The sequence below is a fragment of the Podarcis pityusensis genome (genome assembly GCF_964106645.2).
Source record: "Podarcis pityusensis genome assembly, chromosome: 13".
Classification (NCBI taxonomy): Eukaryota; Metazoa; Chordata; class Lepidosauria; order Squamata; family Lacertidae; genus Podarcis; species Podarcis pityusensis.
This window is the reverse complement of record NC_138038.1, coordinates 35,558,036-35,578,238: the sequence shown is the minus strand read 5'-3', so window position 1 is coordinate 35,578,238 and position 20,203 is coordinate 35,558,036. Positions and strand designations below refer to the sequence as shown.

Below are 20,203 nucleotides of genomic sequence, written 5' to 3'. Positions count from 1 at the left end.
CTGGACTTAACTGTCCAGGGGTCCTTTACCTTTTCACCTTTTCACATGGAGATAAAGGCTCTCAGTGGCTACTAGCAGCCATAGCTATGCTCTGCCTTTGCAGATGGTGGAAATAATGCTTCTGAATACCAGCTGCTGGAAATCTCAGGAGGGGAGAGGGCTCTGGCGTTTGGGTCCTGCTTGTGGGCTCCCCAAAGGGGCATCTGGTTGGCCGCTGCAAGAGCAGAATGCTGAACTAGATGGACCATGGGCAGTGGCGGACTTGGGGCTTTCAAATTTCAGCAGCGTGTTGTGCAGTGCCAAAATCCCCCCCTCATCTCTCATCTGTTCATTGCTGCGGTGCCCCCTGTAGCGCCCTTGGCTCAGCGCCCCATGCAGGCAAACCAGTCTCGCTCCCTTAAATCTGCCTTTGCAATGGGCCTGATTCAGCAGGGCTCTCCTTGCACGTATAGCTGTTTGGCAGTGGAACACAGGCTGCCTCGGAAGGCGGCAGTAGGGACGACGAGGAAGGACACACAAATCTGCTTTCTGCTTACACAGGTGATGTATAACTCTGATGTATCGCTCGCTCATCAGTTATTGTGTATAACAAGGGTAAAGGTAAAGGGATCCCTGACCATTACGTCCAGTCGTGGACGACTCTGGGGTTGTGGCGCTCATCTCGCTTTCAGGCTGGGGGAGCTGGCATTTGTCCAAAGACAGCTTTCCAGGTCATGTGGCCAGCATGACTAAACAGCTTCTGGTGCAACGGAACACCGTGATGGAAACCAGAGCACATGGAAATGCCGCTTACCTTCCCGCCGGAGCGGTACCTATTTATCTACTTGCACTGTCTGTTTTCGAACTGCTAGGTTGGCAGGAGCTGGAACCGACACACCATCATGGGGATTCGAACCGCTGACTTTCTGATCGGCAAGCCCTAGGCTCTGTGGTTTAATCCATAATACCACCCACATCCCTATAACAAGGATAGGTAATCCTTTTTTGGCCCAAGATCTGCATTCCTTCTGGCCCACCTTCTGAGGGTCACATGGTGGTGGTAGGCGGGGCCAGAGGTGAAAGTGGGTGGAGCAATGAATGTCAACATCATCTGTGGACAGGAGGCAAATGTCTGCACCTACTCAAACACTCTTTCCTCTGTCCGGGCAACCAGGAAACGTCACCAGAGTTCACGGTCACCTCCTAGCCAGCCGAAAACACTCAGGAGCTGAAGCTGGGCCGGTGAGGAGGTGCAGCCTGGATAGAGGGGGCGTGGCCTGAGAAGACTTCCAAAAGCCAAAACAGACTTTCTGATCCTCCTTACCTCGGGATTATACAGTGGAAATGATGGCAAAGTATTTTTACGTTGCTTTACGGCTGTGCTATGTTTGCCGCCTAGATACTCTTTAAGTGTGCGACATATAGGCTATAAATAAAATATATGTCACCTTGAGCACCTTAGCAGAAAGTTTAGCTCAAAATCAATAAAACAATCAATAGTGAGTAGAGCAGGGTAGGAGCTGGTGCTCCTAGATTCTCTGTTGAGAGGAGTGTGGCGTAGATCTAAGGAGGCAGGAGGGGTGGGTTCTGGTGTGGGTGGGTGGGTGGGGTAGGGGAGCAGTCGGCCTCTTTCTTTTTAGGCATGAGAACAAGTGAAATTCAAGCTCGGGTCACCTTGTCCCCTCCCTGTCTGCACTGAAGACTGATCTAAGGCGATGGAGGGCTGCACTGCTGAGCCAGGGGAAATTGGAGCCGAGTGCATTGGGATCCAGCTGCGACCAAAAAGGCAGGAGATGCAACCTGTGCCAGGCTTCTCAAAAAAATAAAATAAACTAGCCTGCAGTCTGAAGCCCATGTGCATGACACAGGTGCAATTTAAGGCACCCATGATTTGCTTTACCAATGATATTAATAATAGGGACTGGGGCTGGGTCATTCGCTGGGTTCTATGGAAGGAAGTGCTGGAAGCCACCTCCCAACCCGAAACTGGCCTGCTTGCAGGGTTCTGTGGCCACAGCCCTTTGCCTCTAAGGCTAAAGTCACACCATAAATTTAAAGCAACATGACGCCACTGTAAGCAGTCATGGCTTCCCCCAAAGAATTCTGGGAGCTGTAGCTTGTTAAGGGTGCTGGGGGTTGTTAGGAGGCCCCTTGTTCACTACAATTATTTGATTGTTAAACTACACTGCGAGTTGTAGCTCTGGGAGTGGAATCGGGGCCTCCCATCAGCTCCCAGCACTGTATAAGTGCCTGATGAATGAACAATAGAAAGGGGGTCTGGAGGCACCCTTTATTGAGCATTGATTTTGATTGGTTTGGCCAAGTTCCAGACATATAGAAGTCATGGGTTTCTAAATTCACACACACTTCTGTCCTCTGCCCAGGCAAGCAAGAGGGGGGTGGGGGTAGAGGGGGGGCTGTAGGGTTGCTTTTGGCCTTTAGGCTTAAAGTTCCCCACCCAGGCTGAGGGAGCTGTAATGATTCCAGCCAAGGTGGCCAGCCTTCAGTACTGTAAAAAAAGAGAGAAAAGGCCATGAAGCCTGAAAATACTATGGAAATAATGAATGGCATTGACTCTGAGCCCATTTGAGGACTTGGTTATTCAGTAAAGGATGTGTTATGTACTGAAGTTCTCACCCTGGGCCAGCAGGGGGATACTGTAGATAGTTTTCACACAGGTCCACATATGCAAATAAGGAATTGAAAGTGACTTTCAGTGGATGGATAGTTACAGCAAGTTGTTACTGTTGCGTTGTAGTTGAGCTCTATATAAGCAGGCTGGCTGAACCGTTCAGCTCAGTTCTGTTCTGGCCTGTGAATAAACAAGAGCTATTTGAAGAATCACTGTGTCGTCTGATATTTTCACCCACAACTTGACAGGATGACAACAAGGAATAGGGCCCTTTCTGTTATGTACTGAAGTTCTCATCCTGGGCCAGCAGGGGGATACTGTAGATAGTTATGCAAATAAGGGATCGAAAGTGACTTTCAGTGATTGGATAGTTTTAGAAAATTGTTACAGTTACGTTGTACTGGAGCTCTATATAAGCAGGCTGACTGAACCCTTCAGTTCGGTTCTGTTCTGGCCTGGGAATAAACAAGAGCTGTTTGAAGAATCGCTGTGTCGTCTGATATGTTCACCCACAACTTAACACTTTCGGTGGTCCAGCCTTCGTTCCTGTTTGTGGAACGCTCCCCCAAGAGAGGCTCGCCTGGTGCCAACTTTGACAACATAGCAAAGCCAGAGAAAAACTTTGTTTCTATCACCAGGCATTTGAGTGTTGATTTTATCACCCTTGGGGATGATTTCATTCTTTAAATTATTTTGGAATAATCGTGCTCATGGCTGTGAGAGAACACGCTTTGTGGATTGAGGTATATTTTCTTGATGTGTTCACCAGATTTGATTGTTTTATTGTGCATTGAACTTTCAATTTGTATGTGGATTTTCTACCCGATGTGTGCTACTTTATATTGTACACCACCTCTAGACATGTTTGAATAAGGCGCTTCATAAATATGAAGTAATAATAATAGAGATGTGTGATGACGGAATATAATTTTTCATGACATTCTTGAAGAGATAGAACTCAGTTCATGTAAAGTAGGTTTGGAGGATAAATTTGATTCAGTCCATGTTTAAAGGCGAACCAACTTAATCCGCACTTTCTGAAAACAATATGCAAACTGAAAGACAGCCATCTTTCCAAATTTGCATTACTCTGAATTTTGCCAGCCAGCTCTCCAGTAAAGTAACATGCACAGAACTGCACAGACTAGACTAAAGCCTGTTAAAGAAAATCAAATGCATTACTCCAGGGGGAAACTGCTTTGCAAAACTGCATGCTAAAACAGTGGTGAATTTTCGTGAGGGCTTGAAAAACTGATTTTGAAGTGTGGAGACAGCTAAACTAAGAAACAGAGAGAACCTGAAATTGACTCCTTTATCCTTCCCACAACCTCAAGACCTACTCAATGAGATTCATTCTGGGACAAGATTCTCTCCCACTATCCCGGAGATCCCTGGTGAATCGACTCTGTGTACTCTCCCCTCTGTGCTCCCAGGAGTACACACTGCAGGGTTTTGCAGCTGTGAATACCTGAGCAAGCACCAGCACAGCAGGAACCTAAGTGACCCTGAAACGATGCAGTTTCCCAGCGGCCAACCTGAAGCTGGGCTGAAAGGACACGACACCGGCTAGTTTATCTCCCCTCCAGTTCCTTTTGCATCTCTGATCTGCCCTGCCTGAACCTCTCCCTCGGCTCCCACCCTGCCCCTCTCCTCCGCCTAATAATCCCTGAGCCAACTGTCTATTCCTGGTTTAATCCGACTGCAGCTGGCCAGACACGTGCCAACCTAGCTGTCCCCTCCCGCCTACAGATAAAGTTGCCAACAGGCAGGGCGGGGCGGGAAGCAACCTGACTTGCTCCTACCCCTTTAACAGAGGGGTGGTTGATATGTAAAAAATAAATAAATCCGTAAGCAAAGCAAAGCACAGCTTGATATCAAATGGCTTGTAAAGGAACAGTTGCTGGGCCTGCTGGTTCCGGAATCAGCAACCTTACCTTGAGGAGCCTGAATACTGGCCCATCTCTTGCTTCTTTAGATTACGAGGATGGGAACCTGTGACCCTGAAGAAGAAGAAGAGTTTGGATTTGATATCCCGCTTTATCACTACCCAAAGGAGTCTCAAAGCGGCTAACATTCTCCTTTCCCTTCCTCCTCCACAACAAACACTCTGTGAGGTGAGTGGGGCTGAGAGACTTCAAGAAGTGTGACTGGCCCAAGGTCACCCAGCAGCTGCATGTGGAGGAGCGGGGAATCGAACCCGGTTCACCAGATTACGAGTCTACCACTCTTAACCACTACACCAAGCTGGCTCTATCATCCCTGCAGATGGTATTGGACTCCATCCCGGACCGTTGGCCATGCTGGCTGGAGCTGATGGGTGCTTGGGGTCCAACTATCTATCCCAGCTCTGTGTTGTCTGCAGCTGTGCCCTGTAGTTCTACAAGTGGGGGCAGCGAGAAGAAGCGGCGGAGCAGACTGCCCCTGTGCCGGATACTCCGTTCCATTGCCACTCTGCCTTCCCAACAGCCTGAATTCCATAGCCACAGAGCATGCTCAGCTCTTGTTAGGGTGTTTCAAGAGTTCTCCCCTCTCCCGCTTAAAAGCTGCTTCCTTAGAAAAAGCTCAGTACTTCTGCAGACTTTGTGGGGTTTCCCCACCCCCACCCTACAAGCCTTCCTCTCGTGGATGGATGGCAGTGGCATCTTCAGCCTGACCCTGAGAAACAGAGGAAATTAATATTGTTCAGACTCTGTTTCCGTGCCCCTAGCTCAGGGATTCCAGTCCTGGGGACAGCCTCTGTACATTCAGTAGGATTGTCTTTTAGGGATGAGCTCCTTGTGTGTGGATGGACTAGAATGTATGTATGCTGAGCTATGATGTGATAGGATCCCTTCCCTGATATGGATGTGGGGGGTGGGATCTGATTCAGTTTGGAACTAAAGGGACACTTACCTAATCTTCACTTTTCGAAACAATATGCAAACTAAAACGCAGCCATCCTACAATATTTGCATTTCTCTGAATTTTGCAAAGCAGTTCTCAAGCCAAGTAATGTGTACTAAATGTGTACTAATGTGTACATATACTAGGGGAAAGAATGCATTAAAAATGTATATATCTGTGAAAATACCACACAGAAGGCTTTAGACAAGAGAACATTGCATTGCAAAAATGTGTATATTAGGCAAAAGTGCATATAAAAATGTGTGTGCCAGCAGAAATCTGACATTAAAAATAAAAAAGTCTAACGTATGGAGAACCATAGAGAAGTGAACCTGAGACTGGAAAAATGAGAAACTTGAGAGAAACTGACAGATTTACCCATCCCCATTTCCTGTTATGTCACTGCCCATGTCAAAATGCTGCCCAAAAGGTAGAATAAGCATTTTGTAAACAGGGGTCCTCAAATTTTCTGCTTCGGGGCCCACTTGAGAGGGCTGAAAATTACTGAGGCCCCCCAGTCACAAAATAGCAGTGTTGGGCCAGAGCCAGTAACAAAATGGTGGCGGAGGGAAGGCAGTTTTTCCTAATCAGGTGGCAATTACTGGCAATTGTTTTCTATTAATATCTAATGCATTTTTTGAATAGGCCACATTCTTAGCCACAGTGACTTTCTTGTGGTAAGGAGATGTGACTTCTGTAGTTAAACTTTCTTAAAGCTACGTACAGACGTTGGCTTGGAAAGTATCATGACTCAACCTTTCCATTTGCTCAAAGGTTCTAACTGGAGGTGGTGGGATATATATATATATATATATATATATATATATATATATATTCTCTCCCCTCTGTTATACACACAACCCTGAAAGAATTTTTACTCATCTCCTGCCATTTCTTTCCCCCTTCTCCTTTCATGCTTGACTTATGCCATATTCCCCTCAAAAGTCGCATCCACTTTCAAAGCGTTGCGATACTACTTTAAATCCCCAAAAGAATTCTGGGAGCTGTAGTTTAAGGGTGCTGAGAATTGTTAGAAGGCCCCTACTCCCCCCACAGAGCTACAGTTCCCAGAGTTTGGGAAAGGGATTGTCCAACCACTCTAGAAATTGTAGCTCTCTGAAGGGAATAGGGGCATAGCTGTCAACTTTTCCTGCGAGGAATCCTATTTGGAATAAGGGCATCTCCCTTAAAAAAAGGGAAACATTGACAGCTATGAATAGGGGTCTCTTCGTGACTCTCAGCACCCTTAACAAACCTCTTTAAATGTATGATGTGCATGCAGAAACTGTGACTGGCGTTATATGACAGAGGTCCAAACTGATCATAATTGAATAGAGAGTGGATATATGGAGAAATTTCTGGGTGAAGGATAGTCAGGCAGCGGTAGTTCAGTCCCCCAGCGCCACGCACACAAGCACGCTCCTTTCCAAATCCATTTTTGGTTTCGTATATAATATTTATATTTATATATTTACACAAGAACAGGGTATTTATTCCAACTGTTTGGGGGTTATCCAGGGAGGGAGGTTACACGTACAGAGCAAACGCCAGACAGACCAACCAACCCACAGAGGGAACTTTGGGGCAGAGGGGGCTGAGGGGGGAAGAACTTATGGGGTGGGGGGGGGGGAAGAGAGCCTTTCCCTAGCATGGGGCCTGGACGCTGCCAGCCCCCTGCTATTCTGGGAACCGGCTTTTGTGAGACTGGATCAACTGCCGCAAGCAGCTGTGGGATTATCGGAGGTGCCTCTGGAACATGGCAAACGACTTGCACTCCAATGAACTCAAGCAAGTCGGTTTCCGATGCAAAAGCTGCAGGTGTGTTTTGGGGTGACCAGAAACCAACAGCTCCGCCAACCCCAGCATTTGCTGACACCGTTAGGAATCATTTCCTAACAGAGTGCTTTACAATCTTCTTTGGCCCATCCTTCCAACAATCCTCTGAGCTAGGATGCTGTCCTTTTGTATGCGTCTGAATTGTTGAGGGCCATTTTAAGTTGAAACTCTCAAAACCTCTCAGACCCTAAAGCAGTATTTCCCCAACCTGGTGCCCTGTAAGATATTTCGGACTACAACTCCCATCAGCTCCAGCCAGGGAGCCGTGCTAGCTGGGGCTGATGGGAGTTGTAGTCTGAAACATCTGACAGGGCACCAGGTTGGGCGTGGTCATCCTAACGGAACATTCTAGTGTCCACTGGGTAATGCTGGCTCCTGTCATGGTGCAAAAACCCTACATTGTGTTCACACTAAGGCAGTTAAAGCACCTTGCAGCTGCAATGGGGGTATGTCCCATTGAACTCAGCGATGCTTGCTTCCGAGTAAACATGCATACAATTGCACTGTAAATAGCTTGTGATGCTTACAACACAGATAACTAATTTGCGCTTACACAGTATGTCTGTACTACACATTTAAATCAGTCCCTGTGCCCTCTAAGCAAAGATCTCTGGGAATTGCTGATTTTATGATGGTTCAGTGTGGTATAATGGCTGGAATTTTGAAATTTGCCCAGGGAGACCTGGGTTCAAATTCTTCATTCAACTACCGGCTGAACTTGAGCTAGTCATTCTCTATAAGTTTAGCCTAGCTCACGGGATGGTTGTGAGGACAAAAGGATGCAATCACCTTCTGGGAGTAAAAAAGGGGTGAAAAGACAATTCATAATAATAATCAGCTTTGTAAGGAGAGTATCCTAAAAAGCGGGATAGAGATCTATGACCTAGCTAAGTAAAATAATCAGATCAGCACCCTCAGGCACCAACAACCCCCAGGGTCCTTTGACAGAAACCAAAAGAGGTAAAACACAATACCACTAAGCTGCTTTAAATTTGTAATGTAGATGTGGCCAGTTTCATAATGTTTCACAGCCACTCAAAACTGCACTTGAAACACTCTTAATATATACTGTTTTAAGCATAGTGTGAACCTTTATCATGTTCTAGTTAAGAATCTAGAGCGGGGGGGGGAACCTGTGGCCCTCCCATTGTTACTGGACTACAACTTCCATTCACCCTGACCATTGGCCATGCTGGCTGGGGCTGATGGGAGTTGGAGTCCAACAACATTTGAAGGGAGCATAGCCACCCTTTGCCCCCCCACTGAGGTCTTTGGTGACAAAGCTTGGATTATTATTTTTTTAGGTTTTTTTTTTAAATGTAGGTTTCAAATAATTTTGAAGCACTGTAAGCCTGAAAGCGCTATAACAACACTGTGTGAACACATGCCTAGAGTTATTTTTGGAGCGAGTAAAGGGGGGGGGGGCTCTGGAAACTACCATCCATAAGTATTTGGGAGCGGGGAGGTGGTGTCACTCGAAACCACTATGCAGATTTTCACTTGTCCATTGAGAAAACGTCAACCAGTGTAGCACTGAAAGCATTTTGTGGCTTGGGGGGTGGGGGTGGGAAAAACACACATTTACAGTGACAAGCAAGTGGAGTATTTAGAAATGATGGCCTGTGGGCATTTTTAACGGAGAGGCTGGATTTGTGCCACAGAAGAAGCATGGCTTGACTGGTTCTCAGCGTAGGAGCAAGGGGTCTGCCTTAGGGTCAAGGTGAACTGCTCCCCGCCCCCTCCTCAGTGCAGGGTCATTTTTGGCGCATGAATGCTGAAGGCATAAGATGCTCTGCCCCTCACAAATTAAAGCTCCCCAGATACATTCACAGGAAGGGGAAAATATTTGATTTGTTCCTAAGAAGGAGAGAGGGGCCTGAGGCATAGTCTAAGGCAGGCTTCGTCAACCTGGTGCCTTGCAGGCGTTGTGCGCTACAACTCCCATCAACCCCGGCCACAATAGCCAGGCTGGCTGTGGGCTGATGGGAGATGTAGTCCAAAACACCTGGTTGGCACCAGGTTAGCGACAGGCTGGTCTAAGGTGCTGAAGCAGTGAGTGGCAGAGTGGGGCGAGGTGACCAAACACAGCTCCATCCCGGGGGTGGGGGATGCTGAACAGAGGCGCCTGCTTCACATGGAGCCAGACCATTGGCCCCTCTAGGCCAGTACTGTCTACTCTAGCTGGCAGAGGCCTTCCAAGGCTCAGCCAGCCATCTTTCCCAGAGCCACTCCTTGACATCCTTCGGTGAGAAGAGACTGGGAATCAAACCTAGAACTTGATGTATGCGAAGCACATTTTCTGCCACAGACCTACGGCTCCCTCCACCTGGGTAACCCAGAGGCCATAGGTCATAAATCAGTGCTATTGCGCTGTGTCCAAAGGTCTTTAGTAGGGCTCAAGGGGCGTGTGGGTGTAACTTAACTCCACCCACCCCTTGCCCCCATATCCTGAGGGTAGGGGGAGGTACCACAACTGGAGGGGTCAGAGTAGGTGGCGTTGGGTATGTGTGAGGCATGGCGGCTGTCATGACAACACACGGGAACCTGTGGAAAAGGAAGGAGGGCGGTTTGGGGTGTGTGGGTGCCCTTGGGTGTTTTTTTTACCAAGGCGTATGAGGCTGAAGAGGGAGGCAGTTTTCAGTGGGTCTGGACGGTTGTACCAGAACTGAGGGGTGGGAGGGAAAGGACGGTAAAGTGAAAGGGGAGGGGGAGAAGCAACCTAAACACAGGCCTTTCCCCCCTCACTCCAGAGGACTGAACCAAGGCCCCAGCACCCCACGCGGAAGGAGGGATGGGGCATCTCTACGACAAGTCCCGCTCTCCTGGCGTGCCGTACATATACGAATCTTTGCCAGGCTCCTGGACATATTCTTCCTTCTTGTCCCAGTCAGCCGTCCAGCCTCCATTGGCAAAACTGGTGCTCTTGGTAGCGCCGTAGCCCCCGCCTCCTCCTCCCCCGCCCCCTCCTGCGGCCATGCGGGCCGCTTCGTCCTCCTCGTCGGCCAGTTCGTCCTCGTTGATGAAGCCGCACTTCTCCTCGTTGATCTCTTCCGGCTCGGCCCAGGGCTGCTTCTCGCCGGAGGCGAAAATCCCATAGAAAATGACACCCCCATAATGCACTAGAGAGGCGATGAGGAAGACGTATTGCCACTCCTCCCGTGTCTGTGGGGAATGAAAGAGGGAAGAGGTCAGTGTGGATAACCGAAGAAAGTACAGTGGTACCTCAGGTTACATACGCTTCAGGTTACAGACTCCACTAACCCAGAAATAGTGCTTCAGGTTAAGAACTTTTCTTCAGGTTGAGAACAGAAATCGTGCAGCGGCGGCACAGCGGCAGCAGGAGGCCCCATTAGCTAAAGTGGTGCTTCAGGTTAAGAACAGTTTCAGGTTAAGAACGGACCTCTGGAACAAATTAAGTACTTAACCTGAGGTACCACTGTACTTCATTCATTTATTCCAGTGGTTCTTATTGATTGGTCCTCGGACCCCAGGGAGTCCATATAGGCCCCTCAGAGGGTCCATGGCAGGTATCCGTCAACTGTCCAGGACATCTTGTTTTGGTGAGAGTAAGGTAAAGGTAAAGGTACCCCTGCCCATACGGGCCAGTCTTGACAGAATCTAGGGTTGTGCGCTCATCTCACTCTAGAGGCCGGGAGCCAGCGCTGTCCGCAGACACTTCCAGGTCACATGGCCAGCGTGACGAAGCTGCTCCGGCGAACCGGCACCAGAGCAGCACATGGAACGCCGTTTACCTTCCCGCTAGAAAGCGGTACCTATTTATCTACTTGCACTTAATTGTGCTTTCGAACTGCTAGGTGGGCAGGAGCTGGGACCGAATGACGGGAGCTCACCCTGCCGCGGGGATTCGAACCGCCGACCATGCGATTGGCAAGTCCTAGGCGCTGAGGTTTTACCCACAGCGCCACCCGCATCCCTAGGGACGTGAGAGTACAGCACCCCAAAACTTGCAAGATTGCAGTGGCCCAAAAGGCACGTTTTTAGGTGCTGTGCTCTCATGTTGATCATGTGACTCACACAGGAGTGCAGTTCAGAAAACATGCGTCCCGGTTTTACACCATTGACCATAGTGCCTCATTTGCCCTAATGGACTAGGCCCATTTAACAGAGACATGTGATAGGATCTTCTCTCATACTTAAATTTTCTGTTTTACAATTTAAAGAACTCATTTTTACATCCTTAAGATATCCCTTCTTCTCTTTCCATGGTTCATTTTACATATCATAAATCCCTGTGTATTTTACAAAGACTATATTTTACAAAGACAGTATTCCATTATTACACCCATCAAAACTTATTTACACTGTTGAATTTATCAATGTTGCCAGCGTTTTCAGCTGTACACAGTTGTTTCCCATATATTCAATAAACATTTTCCAATCTTCTCTAAACGTATGTTCTCCTTGTTCTCTTATTCTATAGGTTAAGTTTGCAAGCTGCGCATATTCCGTCAGCTTAAGTTGCCATTCTTCTTTAGTTGGGACCTCGCTCATTTTCCATTTTTGGGCTAACAAAACATGGGCCACAGTAGTGGCATACATAAATAACCTTTTTTGACACCTGGGAATTTCAGTCTGAATTATCCTCCAACAGAAAGGACTCTGGGATTTTTTTGGGGGGGAGTACATTTTTTTCAATTCATTATGGATCATTTCCATGATCCACAGTGATAGGACCTTCTCTTCATTGTTGCTTGACCAGGCAATCCTTTTGTTGCCCACCTTGCTGGCTAATGTGATTTTTGGTGTTGTTGTTTTTCCTTTGGTCCTGGGCCCAGAAGATGCCCAAATTCTGAGTTTTGCACTCTTTGCCTTTTTTCTCTTTGCTTATTCTCTCTTACAATTTAATTGGTGTTATCTGCTGGTGCTTCCACCCCGCTTCATCTTTCTCCCTCCCCCGCCCAACCCCCGTTTATATATTCCATTGATTTTCTTAAGTGCCTCATATTGCGTGTGGCAGAAAGGCAGGGTAAAAATGTTCTCAATACACATTTTTTTTATTAAAAAAACAACAACCAAAGTGTGAGTTTAGAGTGTCTGCTATTAGACAAGAACACAGATACTGTGGGAATATCAGAAATCTGGTAGGGCAGGGATAATCAATGGGATACAATTATCCCCAGATATAAAATATACAGGAAGGACCGAGGGGTTTGCACTGGTAATGGTGCTGCTCTATAGGTCAAAGAGGACATTGACCGCAATAAATGAGAAACCTGAGGAAGGAAAATCCAGTCAAGAATCACTGCATATGGAAATAACAGTCTAAAAATGTAACATAGTACTGGGGGGAATGCTAACAAAGCTTCTGAGAAGGAGAAAGAGTCATGATAGCTAAGTGAAACATTCATGTTCAGAAGCAACGTTAACATACCTAACATGTCAACGGTATATCCATGGTATTCATGTAACATTTTAAGCATTTGTAATTCTAAATGTTAACATTGCACCCTGCCCTGGGATGTGCTGGCGAAGCGTTAGTAGTACAGGAAACTCCCCACTTGTGTGCGACCAACTCGCATGCCACCATGTACATGTGTGGCGCTGCGAAATAAATAAATAATTCGATTCAAACCCGGAAGTGGTGCAAAAAAAAAAGGGGGGCAACAATGGCCCGAGAAGAGCACAGAAATGGCAAAAAGAGCAGCTAGCAATCCCTGGAGCCATTGCACCAACCTTTGAAACCTGTGGAGAATTGGAGTTTGAGAAAGGAGGCTTGGAGGAAGCAGTGCTCCCCCCCCCCAAAAAATGTTTAGAGGTACTCTCATTTTCCTACACATATTGAAATACTGCCCCTCAATGAGGCCAAACTTAGATTCACAAAATGTTTAGGGTTATGCGTACCTCTGCGTCCCCCCAGAAAAAAGCACTGGGAGGGAGTCTGGTAAGCAGTTTTTTAAAGGGCTTTTCAAGAGTTTCCAGAGGTTTTAGAGAGTGTTTGCAAGCTTTCTAGATGGTGTTCTCACTATACATGATTTCATGTACGCACGGCTCCCAGAAACTTAACCCCCACGTGAGGGAAATGAAATGAAACAACAACAACAACGTATTTCTTCCTCTGTCCTCCTTTTCTAGCTGCTCCATTCCATTGCCCCCCATCTGTTTTTCAGCCTCCCCACCCAACTGCTCTCAACCATCAGGAAGAGAGCATATTGTTAGGCAGCATGCTCAGACCTCCTCCGTGTGTGGCTGTTGCCATTTTGGCTACATAAACGGCACCTGGAGAACCAAATCAGAAGGTTAGAAATTATGGGGACAGGAAGTTCTCAGGACAAGCAACCCCCCTGCTTTCAGGAGCTTTGATTCCTACCTTGTGTTTGGTCATAGCTCCAACGATGAGTGGACACACCATCCCTGACAGAGTTCCCACGCCATTGGAGATCCCCATGAGGATGCTGGCATATCGGGGGGCAATGTCCAAGTGATTGACGTTAAATCCTGGAAGCGAGGAGGCGAGTTATAGAATTTACATCAGTTTCTCCTCTACCTTTGGAGCTAACGTACGCCACAGATTGCCTCTAACTGTGAGGCTGCTTCCAGATTATCAATATTTTTAAGTGGTATGCAATTACGGTACATACTGGCCAATCCGGGTAGCGCAATGATTGGGAAGTCCTGAACAAACCTGCTTCCCTAAAATGATCAGACTTTTTGCAATAAAGGAAATGACAGAATATACACCCTGGAAAAAGTGGGATGACACTTGTTTTGAGGACTATCATCTAACCTCCCCACAAACAAATCAGAACGAATGCTGATTAAATAACGAATGTCATCTACTCTCTCTGTAAACTTATCAGGTTGTCTGGAAGCACCCAAATGTGCTAAAATGTTACAGTTTACTGCTAGAACTACTAACAGATATTCCCTGCCCCTGTAAGTTCACGCAAGATCATAGTTGTTTGGTATTAGATTGCAGTTGGAGAGTCCGCATGTAGTTCCCTGTTGCTTCTATGAGATACTTGAAAGATCTCTTACTTCTGCAGTCATAAACAGAAACAAAGTTCAAAGGAATAAGCACGTGGGCCCCTTGCCTTGATTTTCTGCCCTCCTTTTGCGTTTTTCCTAATCATGATCTCCTGAAAGAGGTGTCACCCTTATTGCCTCTTACGGGGCAATCCTGTGCTCTGGTTAAAAAAGATTTTTCAAAACCCATTAAATGCAGTACAAAACGATCATCAAAATGATTGCAACACCTGGCTACTCATTCAAAAATGTAAACACCCACATAGCCCTGTCGGCATTAAAAAAAAAAAGTTTTCCCAAAAATCAAAAGTAGAGATGCCTGCCACATCTCTGCTGGAGGAGTGTTCCTTCCACAGCTTGGGAGCAGTGGCAGAAAATGCCCAACTTCTGGTTAAGGCCAGTCAGAAACATGGAGGACATCACAGCTCAATGCATATGCCGGTCAGGCAAAAGCACCCAGAGGGCACAGGGCAAGGGGGGTTAGGGGTGTGGTCAAAAGAGAGGGGGCATGGACTAGACTTCAAAGGCCATGCAAAAAATGGTGCACCTAATGAGGATGAACCCTTCACAGGGTTGGACTATATGGGTATCAGAAAGCCTCCATGTCAGGCGTCCCACCGTGTGGGAGTTGTGGGCAAGGATGGGCGAACCTTACAATTTCAGGTTCTCTCAGTTTATTTTTCCAATTTTAAATACCAATCTTAGACTCGGTTCTTCAGACGGCTAAAAAAACAAAAACAAAACAGTCCTCATGAAAGTTCATCAGCATTTTACTGTGAATTTCTTCTAACTAGTACTATTTTTCTAGAAAAAGAGGTGCCAAAGCTCACCATGAACTTCTCCCTTGTTCTCTTAGAATGGCAGTGGCACCCACCTGAGAGGTGACGGAGCCAAACTCTGGCTGAAAAAAAGCCCTGCTTCTAACATATATGTTTGCATACAGTTTTGCCTAATACAGTTGTACCTTGAAAGTCAAACGGAATCCATTCTGGAAGTCTGTTCGACTTCCAGAATGTTTGAAAACCAAAGTGCAGCTTCTGATTGGCTGCAGGAAGCTCCTGCAGCCAATCAAAAGCTGTGGAAGCTCCGCTGGATGTTCGGTTTCCAAAAATAGTTCGCAAACTGGAACAGTCACTTCCGGGTTTGCAATGTTCGGGAGCCAAAACATTCAGGAATTAAGCTACAGATGGGTAGCCGTGTTGGTCTGCCATAGTCGAAATAAAAAAATTCCTTCCTGTAGCACCTTAAAGACCAACTAAGTTAGTTCTTGGTATAAGCTTTCGTGTGCATGCACACTTCTTCAGATACACAGAATTAAGGAATTAAGCTGTTCGACTTCCAAGGTACGACTGTATACATATTTTTGCAGGCCAATGTCCCCTGATATAGTGTTATTTTCACAAATATATGCATTTTGATGCACACTTTACCCCAGTATGCGTTCTTCTACACACATTGCTTGGTTAGAGAAGTGCATTGCAAACTTCAGAGAATTTCGCACTTCAGAGAATGGCTGTTTGGGTTTGTGTGTTGTTTCAGAAAGTACAACTTAGGTAGGAGCACAAACTTAATTTCTCTCTGATCTCTACTTGTTGGGGGGAAGCCTTTAATTTGGAATGCCACAATGCCCTAACCATAGCTGTCAACTTTTCCCTTTTCTTGCGAAGAATCCTATTCGGAATAAGGGAATTTCCCTTTAAAAAAAGGGGAAATGTTGACAGCTATGGCCCTAACACAGGTGTGGGGAATCTTTTGTGGCTGAACTACAGTTCCCATCAGTCCCAGCAAGCATGACCAGTGGCCGAGGACGTAGGAAGTTGTAGTTCAGCAACAACTGGAGGGTCTCACCTTCCTCAGAAGGTCAACCCAGCTCCCTAAGAAGCAGTGGCAGAGCTTCATGCTCTGGCACAGGGGGACGGAAAGCAGGCAGGGCGGGGCTGGCGCGCGTCTTGGGGACATGGTGCGCCACTCGCAGGGGTGTGATGCGTGCCCTGGGGACGTGGCACGACGCCTGTGGGGGCGTGGTGCCCAGTGTGGGCGGGTGGCAGCCGCGATGGCACCCCACCAGGGTGTGCTCCCCCTGCACTCCTCTTCCTCCGCCAGTGCTAAGAGCTTACCTGAAATAGCAAAACCGCTGAAACCCACGGCCAGAACGAGGAAAGAAATTGCTACGCCTTTGCTGTGGGAATAGCCAACCACTAAGAGGAGTGTGGCTTCCATGCCAAAACCTGACGAAGAAGGAAGAACAGAGAAAGTGAGTGTGGACACACAGCTCCCGCACACAAGCACAGCTGTGTCTATTTTCAACTTCTGACTGTGATCGCGCTGGATAAGAAACTAGAGCAGGGTGTACATAAAACTTACATGTGGCTGTGCGTGCTGCTATATTTTTTTTTTGCTAATGGAAGGGGAAGGGTGTCATAACTTAGCGGGGGCTGCAAATGAGCCGTAGAGCATATGCTCTGCATACAGAAGGCCTCCGTTTTTGGCAAGCGCAGGTGGAAAAAATTGCTGTTGCACCCAGATCCCCTTGCCGGCTGCCCTCAGGTATCTGGCTGGCCGCTGTGAGAACAGAGTGCTGGACTAGAAGGGCCTTTCGCCTGGTCCACAAGGGATAGTCTGATGTTCTTAAGCTCAATCCCCCAACATCTGCAACACATGGTATGCATGTGTCATTTCAACACCAATTCACTCTCCCAGGTGTTAAAAACCCTTTTAAGCCACTCTGGAAGCTTGTGTTTTATTTATCCACTGTGTGGTTGCTTTTTAAAAAATCTATTGTGTTATAGCTGATGTTTTACTCTGTTTGATCTTATGGTTGATTGTGTAACTTTATTTTATTTTCGTCTTAAGCTGTCCTGAAAGCTGAGATGCGCTGATGGTGCAGGATGAAAATGTAACAAATGAGCTAACGAATAAAAAGCCAGCTTTGAGCGGAAAAGATCAAAGGCAGTGATGAGAAAGACCTTTCTCCGTATAAGGCAGGATCCCCCAACCTGGGCTGGACTACACTTCCCATCATCCTTGACCATGGGCTGATGGGAGTTGTAGTCCAACCACGCCCGGAATGTGCCAAATTGGGGAAGGCTAGCATTAAGGTCTTTGTCAGCAGTGCGGTCCTGGGTTATATGGACTAGGTATAAGACTGATTCATGAATAAATGAGGGTCAGGGGAGGTTGCAACTTTGTGAAAAGTGAACTGGCAAGAGGAGAGCTTGCTAACTGCAATCCACAGGACAGGGATACAGGACAGGAATACCGGTATGTGGTGATTTCTCATGCCCTCCTACTGGAAACTAGGGCTGGGAGATAATCAGCTTTTCAACACTGCGATGTATCACCAGCTAAACATTGTGATAGAGTGATACATTGCAATGTTGAAAAGCAGAGGGAGGAACAAGCTGCCTTGTCCTCAGCCCCGCAAGGTGCTGGGGTTAAACTGCCTCCGCTCCCAATGTAGCTTTTCCCTTCCTCTGCGCACCAGGCGCTGGTGGCCAAGGGACTCAGGAGTGACGGCAGTTTCACCCACGATATACTGCTGGATGAAGGCACCATCACCCAGGCCTACTAGAAACCCCAGAAAAGCATTCTAAGCAGGACACGGAAACCTCTAAGGGATTTTGCATCCACAAGTGCTAAAAAACTGAGGTGTGCCTGTCCCTGCGAAAGAAAGAAAGACATCTCAATGAAAACAGAGATTCTCAAAAACCTGTGCATGTTCCTGGATTCTGTCTCTTATGCATTTGCTTCAAATATTGTGGCACTCTCAGTACTGCCTAGATGCTGCTGGGCTCCAACTTCCACCATCCCTGGATATTTGCCATGCTAGTTGTGGGCAGATTTGAGTTGGAGTCCAGCAGCAGGTTCTGGAGGGCAGCAGGTCCCCTACTCCTGGCCTGGGCACTTTTCTCTAGAAACCTTTCCCACTGCCAAGCCAGCCACCGGCCCCTTACTGGAGTCCGGGTATCTCTCAGCCAAGCCTTAACCCTCCTCCCTGAGCCTTTTCTCCAACAATGCCTTTCTCTCTCACCCCCACAGTTCATCATCTTGCGGACGTTTGTGGTAGACATGATCCTCCGCGTCCGCAGGTAGTCGGCGATTTGGCCCCCAATGGGCACGATGATCGTCATGACCAGGTGAGGCAAAGCAGAGAGCATGCCCACCTGCACAGGAAGGGACAAAAAGGATGTTTAAAAACAGTTAAGAAAATCCAGCTGTCGTGTGGGGTCTTTTTTCTTTTGAACATTACGTTTATGACCAAGGGCACCCGCAGGATATTTTTCAAGTGGGGAGAAGGGCAGTGTGTGTGTGTGTGTGTCCAAGTAGAACACACACTGGAAGGGCGGGATAAGGCTTATTTCTCACACACAAAATGAGAATAGTGCCTATACGTTTTGTCTCATGTAGCAGGTTCTGCAAACTTGAGCTTTATCCAACTGAAGTCTTACTCAGAGTAGACCCACTGAAAGTAAGACTGCCATGACCATGAATTTCAGTGGGTGGACTAATACGTAGGGCTCAGGTGAAGACAACTCTTAAGTTGTGTAAAACTGATGTACGAGACAAAACGTGCAGGTACCTTTCTTCTCACTTTTTTTGGTGAGAAATTAGCCTGATAACATTGGGTGGTGTTTAAATATGTTTTACTCAAAGCAGACCCACTGAAATGTATGAACATGGCTAAGTCAGGCCCGTTAATTCCAATGGGTCTAGTCTGAGTGAAATTTAGTTGCCAGCCACCCATTGGATATAACCTGTGCTCTCTTTAAAAACAGAACTGAAAGCTGGGAATCTTGGGATTATAGTTCCTGGTGGGGGTGGGGAGAACTGCCCCTCCACGGAAAGCCATGTTGAAAACATTACAGTGGTACCTCTGGTTGCGAACGGGATCCGTTCCGGAGGCCCGTTCGCAACATGAAAAGAGCACAACCGCAGTGGCACATTTGCACACATGTGGGTTGCAATTCGCCTCTTCTGCGCATGCGTGTGATGTGCTTTTGCGCATGCGCGAGCGCGAGCGGCGAAACCCGGAAGTAACCTGTTCTGGTACTTCCAGGCCGCCGTGGGACGTAATGTGAAAGAACATAACATGAAGCGGATCTAACATGAGGTATGACTGTATATAATTCTGTCAAAGGACTTCAAACCCAATTCCAGTAGTCCTCTTCTCCATCACTGTCTGCTTCCTAGTAGTAGTTGTGGCAGGAGCAGCGGTGGCAGGTGAGGATGCAGAGTGACGGAACTGAGTTTGCCAAGAGAGGGAGGAGACAAGGCGAGGTGTGATGAGGTCAGAGGAGCTCTGGGCTGGTAGTGGCCACTCAAGTGCGCCTGCAGGGCTGCCGATGTCGATTCAAAGCGCCCCTGGTCTTGCTGAAGCCTCACGTTACCCCAATCCTCTCCTTACAAGTGCCATTGCCAGTGGGAGGGTGCCATTGCCACTCCAACCACACACACACACCCTGCCCATGCGCTGTGGCTGTGTAGATGTACGTTTTGGAATCCTGAAATTTGATCCTGCTAATTTCTGAAGTTTTATATTTTTCTTCTTTTTTTAAAAAAATAAAAAGTCTATACTGCACATAGAGCCATAGAATTAAAAAAACAGAACATCTTGGTTCCTTCTCTCTCTGTGTGTCTTTGTTTTGGATTTTTGAACCTGTTTTCTCTCAGAGTGCATTCCTGCTCGGCCTTGCCCCAGCATACGATGGAAGAACAATTGGCACATGGCTAAGGGAATTTTTTCTTTCTCTTATCAGCACAGAATGAAACACCCTCTGCTAATCAATTAATGACGACAGCAATATTTGCCACTCTTCACCGGTAGGTCCCATGACTGGGTTAGAACAATTTCAAATTCAGTATTAAAAACAGCGAAGAGAACTTATGGAA

The 20,203-nt window shown here is 47.2% G+C and overlaps 1 protein-coding gene across 1 annotated transcript in view; it reads right to left on the bottom strand.

The window, feature by feature from the left end:
* Window positions 1-3,521: 3,521 nt before the first annotated feature.
* The window catches only part of SLC17A7 (solute carrier family 17 member 7), a 64,890-nt gene continuing 48,208 nt past the window's right edge, over window positions 3,522-20,203 (bottom strand). The window contains exons 9-12 of the mRNA XM_080976195.1: window positions 18,345-18,477; window positions 16,432-16,542; window positions 13,659-13,786; window positions 3,522-10,492 (exon numbers count right to left, since the gene is read on the bottom strand). Coding sequence (XP_080832321.1) covers window positions 10,133-10,492; window positions 13,659-13,786; window positions 16,432-16,542; window positions 18,345-18,477 — 732 coding nt within the window. The 3' untranslated portion in view covers window positions 3,522-10,132. The remainder of the gene's footprint in view (window positions 10,493-13,658; window positions 13,787-16,431; window positions 16,543-18,344; window positions 18,478-20,203) is intronic.